The 12,658-nt window shown below is 51.3% G+C and overlaps 1 protein-coding gene across 4 annotated transcripts; it reads left to right on the forward strand.

The window, feature by feature from the left end:
• Positions 1 to 328: 328 nt before the first annotated feature.
• LOC117882695 (diacylglycerol O-acyltransferase 2-like) lies at positions 329 to 11,887 on the forward strand. 4 transcript variants are annotated; one of them, XM_034781337.1, is made up of 8 exons: positions 329 to 525; positions 2,502 to 2,630; positions 4,593 to 4,700; positions 6,233 to 6,303; positions 7,561 to 7,765; positions 9,006 to 9,180; positions 9,701 to 9,903; positions 11,131 to 11,887. In XM_034781337.1, the coding sequence occupies exons 1-8, from the start codon at positions 486 to 488 to the stop codon at positions 11,283 to 11,285; spliced, it is 1,086 nt and encodes a 361-aa protein (XP_034637228.1). In that variant the 5' UTR covers positions 329 to 485; the 3' UTR covers positions 11,286 to 11,887. The 4 variants fall into 4 exon arrangements, with proteins under 4 accessions (XP_034637228.1, XP_034637229.1, XP_034637227.1 ...); XM_034781338.1 differs by lacking the exon at positions 329 to 525 and adding an exon at positions 1,646 to 1,788; XM_034781336.1 differs by lacking the exon at positions 329 to 525 and adding an exon at positions 1,860 to 2,233 and having other exon boundaries at positions 11,121 to 11,887.
• Positions 11,888 to 12,658: the final 771 nt, after the last annotated feature.

Genomic DNA, 12,658 nt, shown 5'->3' on the forward strand with positions numbered 1-12,658 from the left:
CAGTGTGGCAAATGCTACTTTCCTGTAACAAATGGTGATTTGAGTTTGACTTTTTCACGTTTTCAACTTGCCTTTAATTAGAATCCCACCACTAACATCTGGGCAGTAGTTTGTGACATGCCCAGGAAAGTACCATTTTATGCAGGGGGGAAGACAAACTCAGGCAAGTGTCGTCTGATGAAAATATCCAGCAATGTGTACATTTGTATAAGTGGGTGAAGGGTGCGGGATCCTTTTATGAAAACAGCCACCTGGGACTTTCTGCTAACTCCTTCTCCTTCTCCTTAATACCACAGGGTTTTCTTCTTGCTTTTTCAAATGAAGGGCAGGGTTTGTCCACCACCCCTCCGGTGCGGGCAGTTTACCTTGGGCCTGACAGTGGAGCTTCAAAGCAGTTGGACACACCATCAGTTTCACAGGTTGAGATTTGCAAACCTGCCTTTTAACCTGTGGATCCAAAGTCTGGGAGAGAACTCGTTACCAACATGAAAACAATTATTGCAGCCTATTTCCAAAATCGTAGTGGTAAGAAAATCGCAAAGCGTATTTGAAGTTATTTATAATGCTCTAGATTTGCCAGTTTCTAGTCCATTGATTAGTATTTGTTGTTATACATTTGTTTTAGGCTGTTTAATAAAAGGGGAAGGCTTTTTATAAATATTGTGTAGCAGCAGCAGCAGGGCACAAATCCCTCAAAGTACTCTGCAGGAATGAATTCTCTGAAATTGACACTGCAAAGGGGCATCAGGTAGTTCACCAAAATAGGGGGCTGCAAAGGGTGGCAAATTCTCCTTGCCTGAGTGCTAATTCAGACCTGTAGTGCAAATTAAAGGAAAGCATCTAGCAACTCTTACTCAGGAAAGATTCCCGCTGATTTTAACAGGAGTGAGAGCTGAGTAAAGTGTGTTGGATTTGGCCCTCTGTCAACTAAAGGGCAGAACTGTGGGGTATGAGATTTCTGGGAGATGGTGTGATACATTGGGGAGTCTGTCTGGCCTGCATCAGGGATGAGTGATGGATTTGGCAGAACTTGATTAAACTTCTCTGGGGAAGAAAACTAATGCATTCAAACCCAATGAGAGCTCCCATATTCATTTAATTTCCACTGCCCTGTCCATGATCTGGATTTGTCTCTGGAAGAGATGAACCCCCAGAATTGGATGGGTCTGACACAAATCTGGATTTGGTGGCTTTTCTGTGACCTCCTGTTCCTGGCTTTCCTCTGATCCAGCACAGCAATGTATGCCGGGGGCCCCTCTGTTCTAGCTATGTGGATACGTGTCTTGGGGGTTCTTAAAATTAGAGCACCTGCCAAAGTTATTTTCCCAGCCACGGAAAGGCCAGCTGTGGCTCTGCAACTCTTCTGAGTGCCCTGTGAGCCAGTTGCCTTGTGTCAGGCCTTGGTGGGACGGGCCATTTGGCACATGGAGGCTCTCGCAGCTCAGCCCAAATTCCTCACACAAACACTGAGCCCTTCCGTGGCAAGGGGGGGATGGGTGTGCACATGGAATTTGGAGTCTGACTCCAGTCCAGAGGGGAGGAGGGATAGAAAGCCCCTCACTGTGTTTGCTGTACCATCAGTGGGAGTTAATCGTTCACCAAGGTTAGCTGTCGGGAGGAGAAGTGAAGCAAGTTAGTGCTGTTGAACTCCCTCTTTCGGGAATCAAGGCTGGGGGCAGGGGCGAGGTCCCCTTATCAGTCATTGCAGGACAGGACCATGAGCCTTGCACCTCCAGACTCGTTTGTCACTAGTTCAGACGCTCCTGCCTGCTGAGACGCTTTAGACGGGTGCGTACTTGCCCCCTGCTTCCCATGACTCCTAGCTCAGGCTTCCCCAGCACACATCTATAGGAAGGATGGCTACTGCCTGGCATGCAGCAGAGTGACCCCAACCTTGGGCAGAATCTGGCCTCCCTGGGAGTCTGGCCAGCTTTGAAACTTGAATGTTTTGCCGAACTCCTTCCCCATGAGGCTGAACAGGCCCAGGGAGACTCCTCCCCAGGCTCTGGAGGAGGCACCATTCCCCTCAGGATCTTGGAACGGCCTAGGATGTGCTTCATTCACCTAATGGCACACCCTCATCCCCATCCCAGCATGAGTCCCACTGGGCCTTGCCCTCTCTCCCTCTCTGCTCTGAGCTTCACATTCATCTTCTGCACCTGTTGTCAGCCTGGGCTACTGGAGACAGCCACTGAGGAGTCAGCCCTGTGTGTGTATGTGAAAGGGCTTGCAGGTGCGCATGTATGGGGAGTGGGGTGACTATATGTGTTGGTGCGTGGAGTGGTTTGTGCATGTGTGTGTCAGTGCATTTGATGGGGGGGAACTGCGTTTGTGTGCATGCATGTGAAGGTGTAGGTATGCATGGGATTGTGTGTGTTTTTGGGGGGTTGTGTGTTATGGGAAGGGAGAAGAGGCTCATCAGGTAAGTGCAGCATGGCCAGCAGCAGGCTCAGGAAGTGATCAATCACAAGTGCAAACCAAATGGTGTGTGTGCTTTGCAGGGAGCCGTGCCAGCATTCAGGCCGCCCTGCATACTCTGCTCACCGTGCCCTGGCCCTCGCAGTGGGAGTTCCGAGCATGCATCCAGCTCCTCTCAGTTCTACAGTGGGTCCTCAGCTTCTTGCTGATGGGTGAGTAGACTCAGCTGGCAGGAGGGGGCGCGCCGTTCTCCGTCTCTCTCACCAATCAGATTCTGCTGTGGGGTTGTTGAGATTCTGCATTGGGGTCCGTATTATTTGTTACTCTCTATCTCTAGCACCATGATTGTTGATTTCACAAAAATTCAGGACATTGGAAAATCCAGCACTAAGGCCTGAGGGAGCCAGAACAGCAGCCTTCCCCAGGGAAAGGAGGGGTGCAAAGTATCTCTGCTGGTCAGTGGGGGAAGGATTTTCAGATGAGACCTCAATAAAATACCCCATGACACTTTTCATAAGAGCAGAGGTCTATGTGATCCTGAGCCTAATATCTTTCCCCTCACGGCTGTACAACGTGGTGTGCCCCCTTGGGCTGTCTGCTTCTCTCCTTGCCTTCTGGGGCTGCGTTTAGAGCTTGCTGAAAGACGAAGTGCTTTAGGATAAAGGCCCCTGTTTAGGTGGGGTTAGCGGCATTCAAATTAGGCCTGGCACCAATCCACCTTCTCAGGAGTTGTGTGACACAAAGGGCCTGCTTTTATTTTATTTTTTTTAAAGTGCTGAGCACCCAAAATGAATGTCAGTGGCCCAGACTGTTTATACCCTCCCCTGCTGGGCACCCACCTCCTCCCCGCCCTCCAGAAAAAGCTTCGTCTCTGCCCCACCCTCCCACCCCAATCCACAATCTATCTCCGTATGTGTTTGTACAGTGCTTAGCAGGACAAGGTCCTGATCCTGACTGGAGCCTCCGAGCACAACCACAGATAAAATAGCTCAGAATCCCAAGCAGGAATTCAGCGTACACACACACACTGTTCTCTGTGACAGGAGACTTCCCGTTACCTTAATTATTGTATTCTGCAGAATTCTGTTTTGGAACTGTGATTTGCAAATCAGATCAAGTTAGTGCTTGTTACAGACTAATTGATTTAAAAGGGAAGGGAGGATTAGTGGTAAATGACTTCAGCTTTTCAGGAGACTGAATTTGTAGTTGAGACACGGGACTTGTCTACACTAGCACGAATATGCACCTGAACGAGTTCTACGAATGTGGGATTAGTTTTCCACCATTAGACTCAGTGGTAGGCAGGCTGCATTTTGAGACCTCTGGTCTGCAGATGCACAGTGAGGCACAGTCCCACCACGTGTGGTTACTGCAGTCTAAGCCTCTCATGCTCTTTCCATGTGCTGGAAGTGGCTGTAGTTTGAGTACACGATATACATGGGGGGGGTCAGAGGGGCTCAGGTTCAGCAGGCTTTCTCATATCTGAAGCTGTTTGGCCAGTCATAGTATCCCCTTTAGAAGCGTCTCCTGCTATCCAGAGCTGATGCTCAGCTTTGGCAGCGTGTCTCTGACCTGGGGAGGCTCCCACACAGGCTGCATCTATACTAGGAAAATTGGAGCCTGTAATTCTCCATCAGAGTGGCTCCAGCATAGACCAGGCTCTTGAGGTTTTACTACTGTGGTGCCTAGACAGGCTGTACAGTTAAAGATGACAGTAGTAAAAAGGCCTGAATCTTGTCTACAATACAGCCTCTTTCCAGGGAGCACCACAGGTAATTAATTAGGGCCCCAAATTTTACTAGTGCAGCAAAGCCAGGCTGGCTGTTGTTCTGCCCTTACAGATTCAGTGTAGAGGCTTAATGGGTCTGGATTGGTTGGTCAGTGCTGAAACACAGCCAGTCAGAGAACACACAGCAAATAAGCAGGCATTTTGGCCTACAGCCAAGTGCTGGGGATCAGATATTTTCTGGGGTGGGTGGGAAGATCTGCCCAGTTCTGAACTGGCCCAAAGAGGATGGGATTCACTGTGGGCACGCATCTCATCCCACATTAGAACTGGGGCATTATGGGATGCTGCTGTGAAAACTCAATCTCTAGAGAACAGGAACTGATGGGGTAGGGCGTATTTCTACGCAGGGATATGTGAGCTAAACTCTTGCTTGTGATACCCTCAGGAATCGTCTTCCTGTTTCTCCTCGTCTATTTGGTCTTCACCAGTTTCTGGCCAGTTTCTGCTCTATACTTTGCCTGGGTAATCTTTGACTGGGACGCACCGGAGCAAGGTATGGGAAGGTACAGCCTAATTTACTGCGTACATGTATGCATAGCAGGACAGAGGGGAGACAGACTTGCTGGAGGATTCAGATGTCTGAGAGTATGATCTGTATATGTTGGTCTCCAGGCCCAGGTATTTGCTAAATCACACTCGCGCTAAAGGCATTTCCCCAAGAACAAGGGAAATGTGTCCAGAGACACACACAGGGAGTAAACCATAAAGTTTATGGCAGATTTGTGCAAAGATCTTTGTTTGCTCTTTGCTGTTTTTTTTTCCCCTTCATCTTCCAATATTTGCTTGCTTATTTAATGATCTTTAGTGACTGGCCCTTCCACAACATCTGCTCAGTGTCACGCATGGTTAAAATGTGACTGACAGCACCCGGGCCAGAACTCTGTTTAATTTCATTCTGTTTCTCTGTATTGTAACACTTAGCAACATTTACAGCAGCAGCGGGGATAGTCCAGAAGCACAGACTCCTGCCAGCTGAAATTAAGGAAACTCTCCTTTATCTGTTAGCAATACAGAGCCTATGACATAGTTCTGGGCAGTTGTGATTCCTTCTAGTAGGGCACAAATATGCACAGAGAATCATTACATCAGCTGGGGCATAAGCAGCCAGAGCAGGTAAGATTCCCAGAAGAGCCAGCATTCCATTTACCTCTTCATTTCTCTGGCCTAGTGACCAAGACAAACTACAGAGGTGTAGGGGTTCCCCAAAAGAGTCAGTCTTTCCAGCAATCCTCAGTGTGGCTGTGATGGATGGTCACTGTATGAGGTCTCGTTAGGGACTACACTCTAAAGTTGCAGCAGTCTGTGGTGGTCCCTTGTCATTGCCTGCCTGAATTGGGGCACAGCTATTTTTGCAAAATATCAGAGGGGAAAGCCAGTTAGTAGTGGGAACTTCTACAAAAGAATAGGTCTGCTGTATGACACTAGAGGGCAGCAGCCCATAATATATCCAGGAAATACTGGCCCTGTGAGAGGATACTCCTAGAGCTGGCTTTTCATGGCAACTTCCAAGGTTTCAAAAGCTGTTTTGTTCCTCGCTGCAATAAAACGACCTTTTGGACAACTGATCTAAAACTGAATTGTGCCAAAATGTCTGTTTTCACATCAAAACACACGTGTCCATCCTAGTGAGTAAGGCGCTGGTCTCGGTGTGGGAGACCCAGGTTCTAATCCTTGCTCTGTGCCTGATTCAGAGCACAGTTTTTCATCCCAGATCACTCTGAATCAGGCAGAGCAGGGTCTTGAGCCTGGGTCTCCCACATCCTAGGGCAATACCCTGGCCATCAGGCTGCACAGTACAATTTGTCCTCCCTCCCCCAATCTTTCCAGTGAAAACTGCACATCTCTGCGAACTGTTACAGCAAAAAAATCAGGTAGTCGCCTATGTTCTGACTAGCTCTGGTCTGCTGGGAGGCAAGGGCTAAAAGGGAGAGGAAGTGACCACATTCCCAGTGGAAATGGAGTCTGTCCTCTCAGTGTGTGTGAGATCCTTGCCCCCACTCCTACTCCCTCTTATGTGGTTTGCAGGTGGGAGGAGGTCGGCGTGGGTGCGAAACTGGCCTGTCTGGAAGCATTTCCGAGATTATTTCCCTATTCAGGTAAGCCGTGCTGGGCAGGTGTGCCATGCCTTTGCTATCCATACAGCATGTGCTGAGTGCTGTACTGTAGAATTTCGACTTCCTGCAAACCTCTGGACAAGCTTCTAAGTCTCTCAGGCATCTCTGTTGGGCCCCTTGTCTGAATAAATCTCTCATGTCTCTCTGTATACGTCCATCCTGCAACCTGGCTGCTGGCAGCTTCATGGGTGCCCAGTACATCCACCTGCCCCTGAAATTGCACATGCATTTTTCTGTAGATGCAAGGCCAGACCCTGCATGTAGCTCCCTGTAAAGCCAAGAGAAATTTGTTTTAAAAATCGATGGTGGAATTAACGTGACCTGCTCCTACCCCCTAGTGGACATTTGAAACAACAGCCACCTTACTCTTCACAGAATCTTTAGGATCACATCCAGTGCAGATGCTTGCCCCCAAATCAAATCCCGGCCCCCACAAAATTCAGCAATTCAATAGCTGTTCAGCACAGAGATTTATTTTGGGTGAGGGAGTAACTACTGAGCACAGGTCAGCTCAGGAATGAAAGGAAAGGCTGCTATATGAAGAGAGAGTAGTAAGACTGACTTTTCAGCTTGGAAAAGAGACGATTAAGGGGGGGATATGATAGAGGTCTATAAAATCATGACTGGTGTAGAGAAAGTAAATAAGGAAGTGTTATTTACTCCTTCCCATAACACAAGAACTAGGGGTCACCAAATGAAATTAATAGGCAGCAGGTTTAAAACAAACAAAAGGAAGTATTTTTTTCACACAACGCATAACCTGTGGAACTCCTTGCCAGGGGATGTTGTGAAGGCCAAGACTATAACAGGGTTCAAAAAAGCACTAGATAAATTCATGGAGGATAGGTCCATCAATGGCTATTAGCCAGGATGGTCAGCGATAGTGTCCCTAGCCTCTGTTTGCCAGAAGCTGAGAATGGGTAACAGGGAATGGATCATTAGATGATTACCTGTTCTGTTCATTCCCTCTGGGGTACTTAGCATTGGCCACTGGTGGAAGACAAGATACTGGGCTAGATGGGGCTTTGGTCTGACCCAGTATGGCTGCTCTTATGTTCTTATGTGTTGATTTGTCCATCTGGGTGTGGGTGTGTGCCAGGTGGGGGTTGCCATGTTGGTATTTATCCAGCACTGCCCATCTGCAGTCATGTGTAAAGACCTGTGACCCAACCAGGATCCTCCTTCCCTCTTCCCCCACCAGTCCCTGCCCTCCCCATTGATTGTGTCTTCTCCCTCTAGTTAGTGAAGACTCACAGCCTCCTCCCCGGTCACAATTATATCATTGGCGCACACCCCCATGGGATCCTCTGTGTTGGGGCCTTCTGCAACTTCATCACCGAATCCACTGGCTTCTCTGAGAAGTTCCCCGGCATCAGACCCTTCCTGGCCACGCTGGCTGGCAACTTCCGGCTGCCTGTCTTCAGGGAGTACCTGATGAGTGGGGGTGAGCATGCTCAGGGAGTGTCCCTCACACAGGTCCAGAGAATCACACCAGAAGTGTTGCAGATGTGGCTAATACAAGAGACCTAGGAGATCTGAAAATAGCCAGCTCCTCTCTTTTTTTTTTTTCTTTCCATCACTGATCACCTGAGTCCCTTCCCTCTGCAGCCTCTGGCCAAAGCCCCTTTCAGATCCTCTGGATACTGAATCTATTGCTGGCGACGACATTCTGTTCTCATGTGCTTCTGTTCTCCCCCCCCCCCCCCTCTGAGACTAAAGCAAATTCTAGTACTTGCCAAAATGTCAGCTTGACATTGCTGCCTGGGCCAGGCTCAGTGCAGTCAGTGGCTCACTGAGATTCTCCCACAATGCTCTGCTACTGCACCTCCATCCTGCCCCACACCCAGCACTACTCCAGCCTGCCCCCTCCCACTCTGCCATTGCTCCTCTGCCTGGGTTGGGTGATGGAATTCCATGCCGCTAGAAAAGGAAAGACAGGGGAACGCCACAGAGCTCAAGTATTTCGTGGGCTACATAGGTCTTTCCTAGGGATTGTTCCTTGCACCATCCCTTAGGAAAGCTCAAAGACCTGAGCAACTGTTATCTTTCATGCAGCCCATACATGAAGTGTGCCCTGCTCTATGTCCTCCACTCCCCGAGTGCCAATTCCCAGGCTCAGTCACGGAAAATGGCACCACAACGGCATCCCCTGGGAAACTGCATTCTGACTGGCACAGCTGGTGCCTCCCCGGGCTGCCAGCTAACATGGGCGTTCAGGAGCCAGGGTCCAGTGAGTGCCCATTTTGGCCTCAGCTCTGCTGATCCCCTTGGTCTACTGCATCCTCCAGAGCAAGAGACCCCATGGCTCCTGGGTGGACACCAGGTGTCGCCCTTATTCCATGTGTTGGGCTCCTGGGCAGGGACATAGGTCTGCCTACAGCACGGGGCTCTGGGCAGGGCTCAGTGCTCCTAACTTTGTGCTGGGGGGAAGGAAAGGATAGCTCCCCTGCACCTTCTGCATGCCTGAGTGGAGGGCACCCGATCATCCACCTGCCCTCATTTGTTGGGATGTTCTCCTCAAATCCTAACTGTAGGCAGGTTTCCAAGCCCCCTAAACTCATTCAGAGATTGGGGCCAGGGGTCTGTCCCCCAAGTCATCTGGTGAGTCAAGGGGTTCTCAGGTGGGGCAAGAGCTGGTTTCCATTGCAGTTCTCCTCATGCTCCCTTGGTGCTCTTCTCTTTAGGCCTGTGCCCTGTGACACGCCAGGCAATAGGGTACCTGCTCTCTCAGAATGGCAGTGGAAACGCTGTGGCCATCGTAATTGGAGGTGCAGCCGAGTCACTGTCTTGCCAGCCAGGAGTCACCACGTTAATCCTCAAAAACCGCAAAGGCTTTGTTCGGATGGCGCTGCAGCATGGGTGAGTATCATCAGCCAGATGCTGTCCTGAGAGGCCTCCAGCTCCTCTGGTAGCACCTCCAGGAAATTGGGCTGGGACCAGCCACCCCCAGGACCTGCCAAGCCAGCCACTTGACCAGGAAACAGGGCCTGGCACTCTCCCCTGTTTGGGATCTCCCCAGGCAGCCTATCCCTGGACTACCTTTCAGTAGGACCCAGGAGATAGGCTAGTGAGTGTGCCTCAGCTGCTACTTACTGTGGCTCCCAAGGGAGGCTGGTTCAATATGATCAAGTTTGTAGCAGGGCCCCATGGTGCTGAGGTGCAGTAGCGAGCCTAGATGCTGGAACTAGGGGTCCTGGGTGTGTGGCCGCACCCCCTGGCTTGAAGTGGATTCCGTTCTATACAGGGTTTACAGTTTGGTTCAGTGGTGCTCAGCACCCCCACTAGACAAATTGTTCCACACCCCTGGTAGCGAGTGCTACCCTGGGGGGGCGGGTGCTGACTGCAGAGGGCACTCATGCTACAATGCTTTCTCCCCCAGGGCGCACCTGGTTCCTGCCTTCTCCTTCGGTGAGAACGACCTCTTCCGGCAGGTGGTTTTTGAAGAGGGCAGCTGGTTGAGGGGCATTCAGAAGAGGTTCCAGAAGCTGGTGGGCTTTGCTCCCTGCGTCTTCTATGGACGGGGTTTAACTTCTATCCAATCCCGAGGCTTCCTGCCCTACCCAAAGCCTGTCACCACTGTCAGTGAGTATCCCCTTACTCTTTTCCTATGGCTTTGGCTGCTCCAAAAGCCCCGGCACTGGTAGGTGGTGGGGGTTGGGTCCTGGTTGTCTAAGCCAGCATTTTTCAAATGTGGATAGAGTGGCCGCCTGCGGCCACCAGCGGCTTTTCTTGTGGCCACAGTCTCCTGGGCTGTGATTTGGGGGGAGGGCGGGGCAAGCAGCAGCCCCTCTCCCTCCCCGTTGCTCCTGGATGCACCGCCTTGGTGTTGGATACTAGAGCTGCAAGCAGGGGTCGAGCCCTGCCCCATCTGGAGACAGCTGGGGCACAATGCTGGAGGAGCAGGCAGCTGGTGAGTTCCCGGCTTTGGGATTCACCCCTGGGGTGGTGGGGCAGCAAGCTCTGGCCGTTGGTCTTCGGGCTCCAGCCCTGGGCTCCAGCTGCACAGCTGCAGATCCCAGGCTCTGGCCATGTAGCTTTGGGCTCCATCCCCCAGCCATGGCATTTTGGCTCTGGCTATGGGGCATCATTCTCTGGCCCCCGACTAACTCCCCCGGCATCCCCCAACCCAATCACCCCTGGCTCCTGCTGGCTCCCCCGACATACTTACTCAGCCCCGGCTTAATTTGTCCCCAGGTTTGTTGGGGCTGAGTAAGTCTGCTGTGAAAAGTGATATTTGTATGTTTGTTAATATCACTTTTAAAAACAGACTTATTAGCTAGCAATAAATAAATTACAATGATTTGAACATGCATATTTATTTGTTTTTCCTGAAGGTAATTAAGTATTTTAGGAAAAAAATTGAGTGTGGCCACCAGCAAGAGTTGGTGGCCGCACTCTGAGGCCACCAAAAATTTGTCCTGAGAACCCCTGGTCTAAGCTGACGGAGGGTTCCACTTGCCATTTGAGTTTGTGGCAGGTGTGGAAGCCAAAAACTCATCATGATGTGAGGAGTGAAATCCAGCAATTGGCAGAGTGGGCCCAGGGAGCTTGTGAACCTGCAGTTGGTGGGTGCTATCCCAGGGCACACTGTGTGCTCTTCCTTCCCTCTCTGCCCCATGCCTGGCCAGGTACTGTTGCTGTCTCTGTGGTACTACTGCCCGTATGTAACCGTTCACTAGGAAGAAAGTTTGGCATTAGCATTCCAAGGCCCAGTTCATTACGAGGGGCAGGGAGTCCTCCCAGCTGTACCAGCTGGTTTATTCCAGGTGCTTAGGATTCACTCTTCCACCCTCTTTCTGGCTCTGGCAGTAGGAGAACCTGTGACGGTGCCCAGGATCAAGGAGCCGAGCCACGAGACGGTGGATCTGTACCATGCTATGTACATCCGCTCCCTGCTCAAACTCTTCAATGACCACAAAGCCAAGTATGGCCTGTCGGAGGCGGACGAGCTGAGGATCTTGTGACTGAGGCCAGAGAGAAGCCAGGGGACTTTGGGCAGCCAAGCCCTAACTCTCAAGGGCTGCCTGCTCTTGGAGGTGGGAATGGCAGCTTACCTGGCAGGATGGAGGCTCTCAGGGACATACTGTTCACCCCAACTACTGCTTGTCCTCTACCCCAGTGCCTTACTCACTTGTCCCTTTGGTGCTGCCCCAGCCTCTGCTTCTGTTTGTTCCCTCCAGAAGATGAATGAAGGAAGGAGGGAGCTCCCTGATTGTCATATCCCCGTGTTTCCTGTGTGCTTTCTGCTCACTCCCATGGGCAATGCAGTGAGTTGGCTTCCTCAACTCCCAAAGCCCTCTCAGGGAAGGGGAAGGGAGGAGCACAGGAAGGACAGGTGCTGGGGCTTGGAGGAGATGGGGAGTGTGCATGTGAGCAGAGGGACATTGGGGAACGTGTGTGGGGACATTTCTCCTCTGCCCGGACCCTGCTGTCCTGGAGTGAGATGAATAGTAGCTTTGTGCTGCTGCTAATGGAACAGAGGAATGCAACCCTGCAGGCTAAACTCTGCCCAGGGCTCCAACTCTGGCTAAGAAGGAGGGAGGGTGAGATGTATAGAATGGGGGGGGGGAAATGGAGGGAACGCCCCTGATTGTAACAAATGTGAAAAACAGGGTTACCAGAGGGGCCTGCAGTGCCATGTAGGGTGTGTTGTGAGGGGCAGGGCCCTGAGACTGAGGGTCTCTGAGGAGCTGGCTGCTGACTCAACTCCTTGCCTAAGGAAAGCTGGGCAGCTATAACTCCTTAGGGCCTTGTGTCTGTCCCTTGTGCCCATGTAGAATGGAGCCTCCTGGGAGGGTTTGTCCTTCCATCTGTTTTGCTGGCTAAACGTGTAGCTCAGAAGCGGGCATGTCAGGCTGTTTACCCCCGAAGGGACATGTCATCCCTGCACCGGGTTGGAGAGTTCTCCCTGTGGTGGTTAGCACAGGCAGCTTTGCCTCAGCCTTAGAATCAGGGCAGGGCCATGACTTCCCTTCCCACAGTGAGGAGGGATGGACAGTCAGGGGGTTCATGGGAAGCTTGGTGAGATGCTGGCCAGGACATAGCCAGGATGCACAAGATTTTCCCTTTGCATCTCCCCTTCCCAACACATCTTGTTCCCTGCCTGAGCTGTGGCCATCCCTGTGTTTTCCCCATGGCTCCCGTATGTGCTGCCTACCACTTGCTTCACTCGTGGGTCCCAGCCCCACAATTTCTTGTCCTTGTCTCTGTGAGTTGGCAGCAGGAAAGGCCAGTGCATCTGGAGCTGCATGTGGAGAGACACCAGGTCCCAGAACAGCAATAGCAGAGTCTCTGGGGAGACCGCACCTGGGAGATTGCAGTGATTTCTGGGCACCAT

The sequence above is a fragment of the Trachemys scripta genome, chromosome 9 (assembly GCF_013100865.1).
Source record: "Trachemys scripta elegans isolate TJP31775 chromosome 9, CAS_Tse_1.0, whole genome shotgun sequence".
Lineage (NCBI taxonomy): Eukaryota > Metazoa > Chordata > Testudines > Emydidae > Trachemys > Trachemys scripta.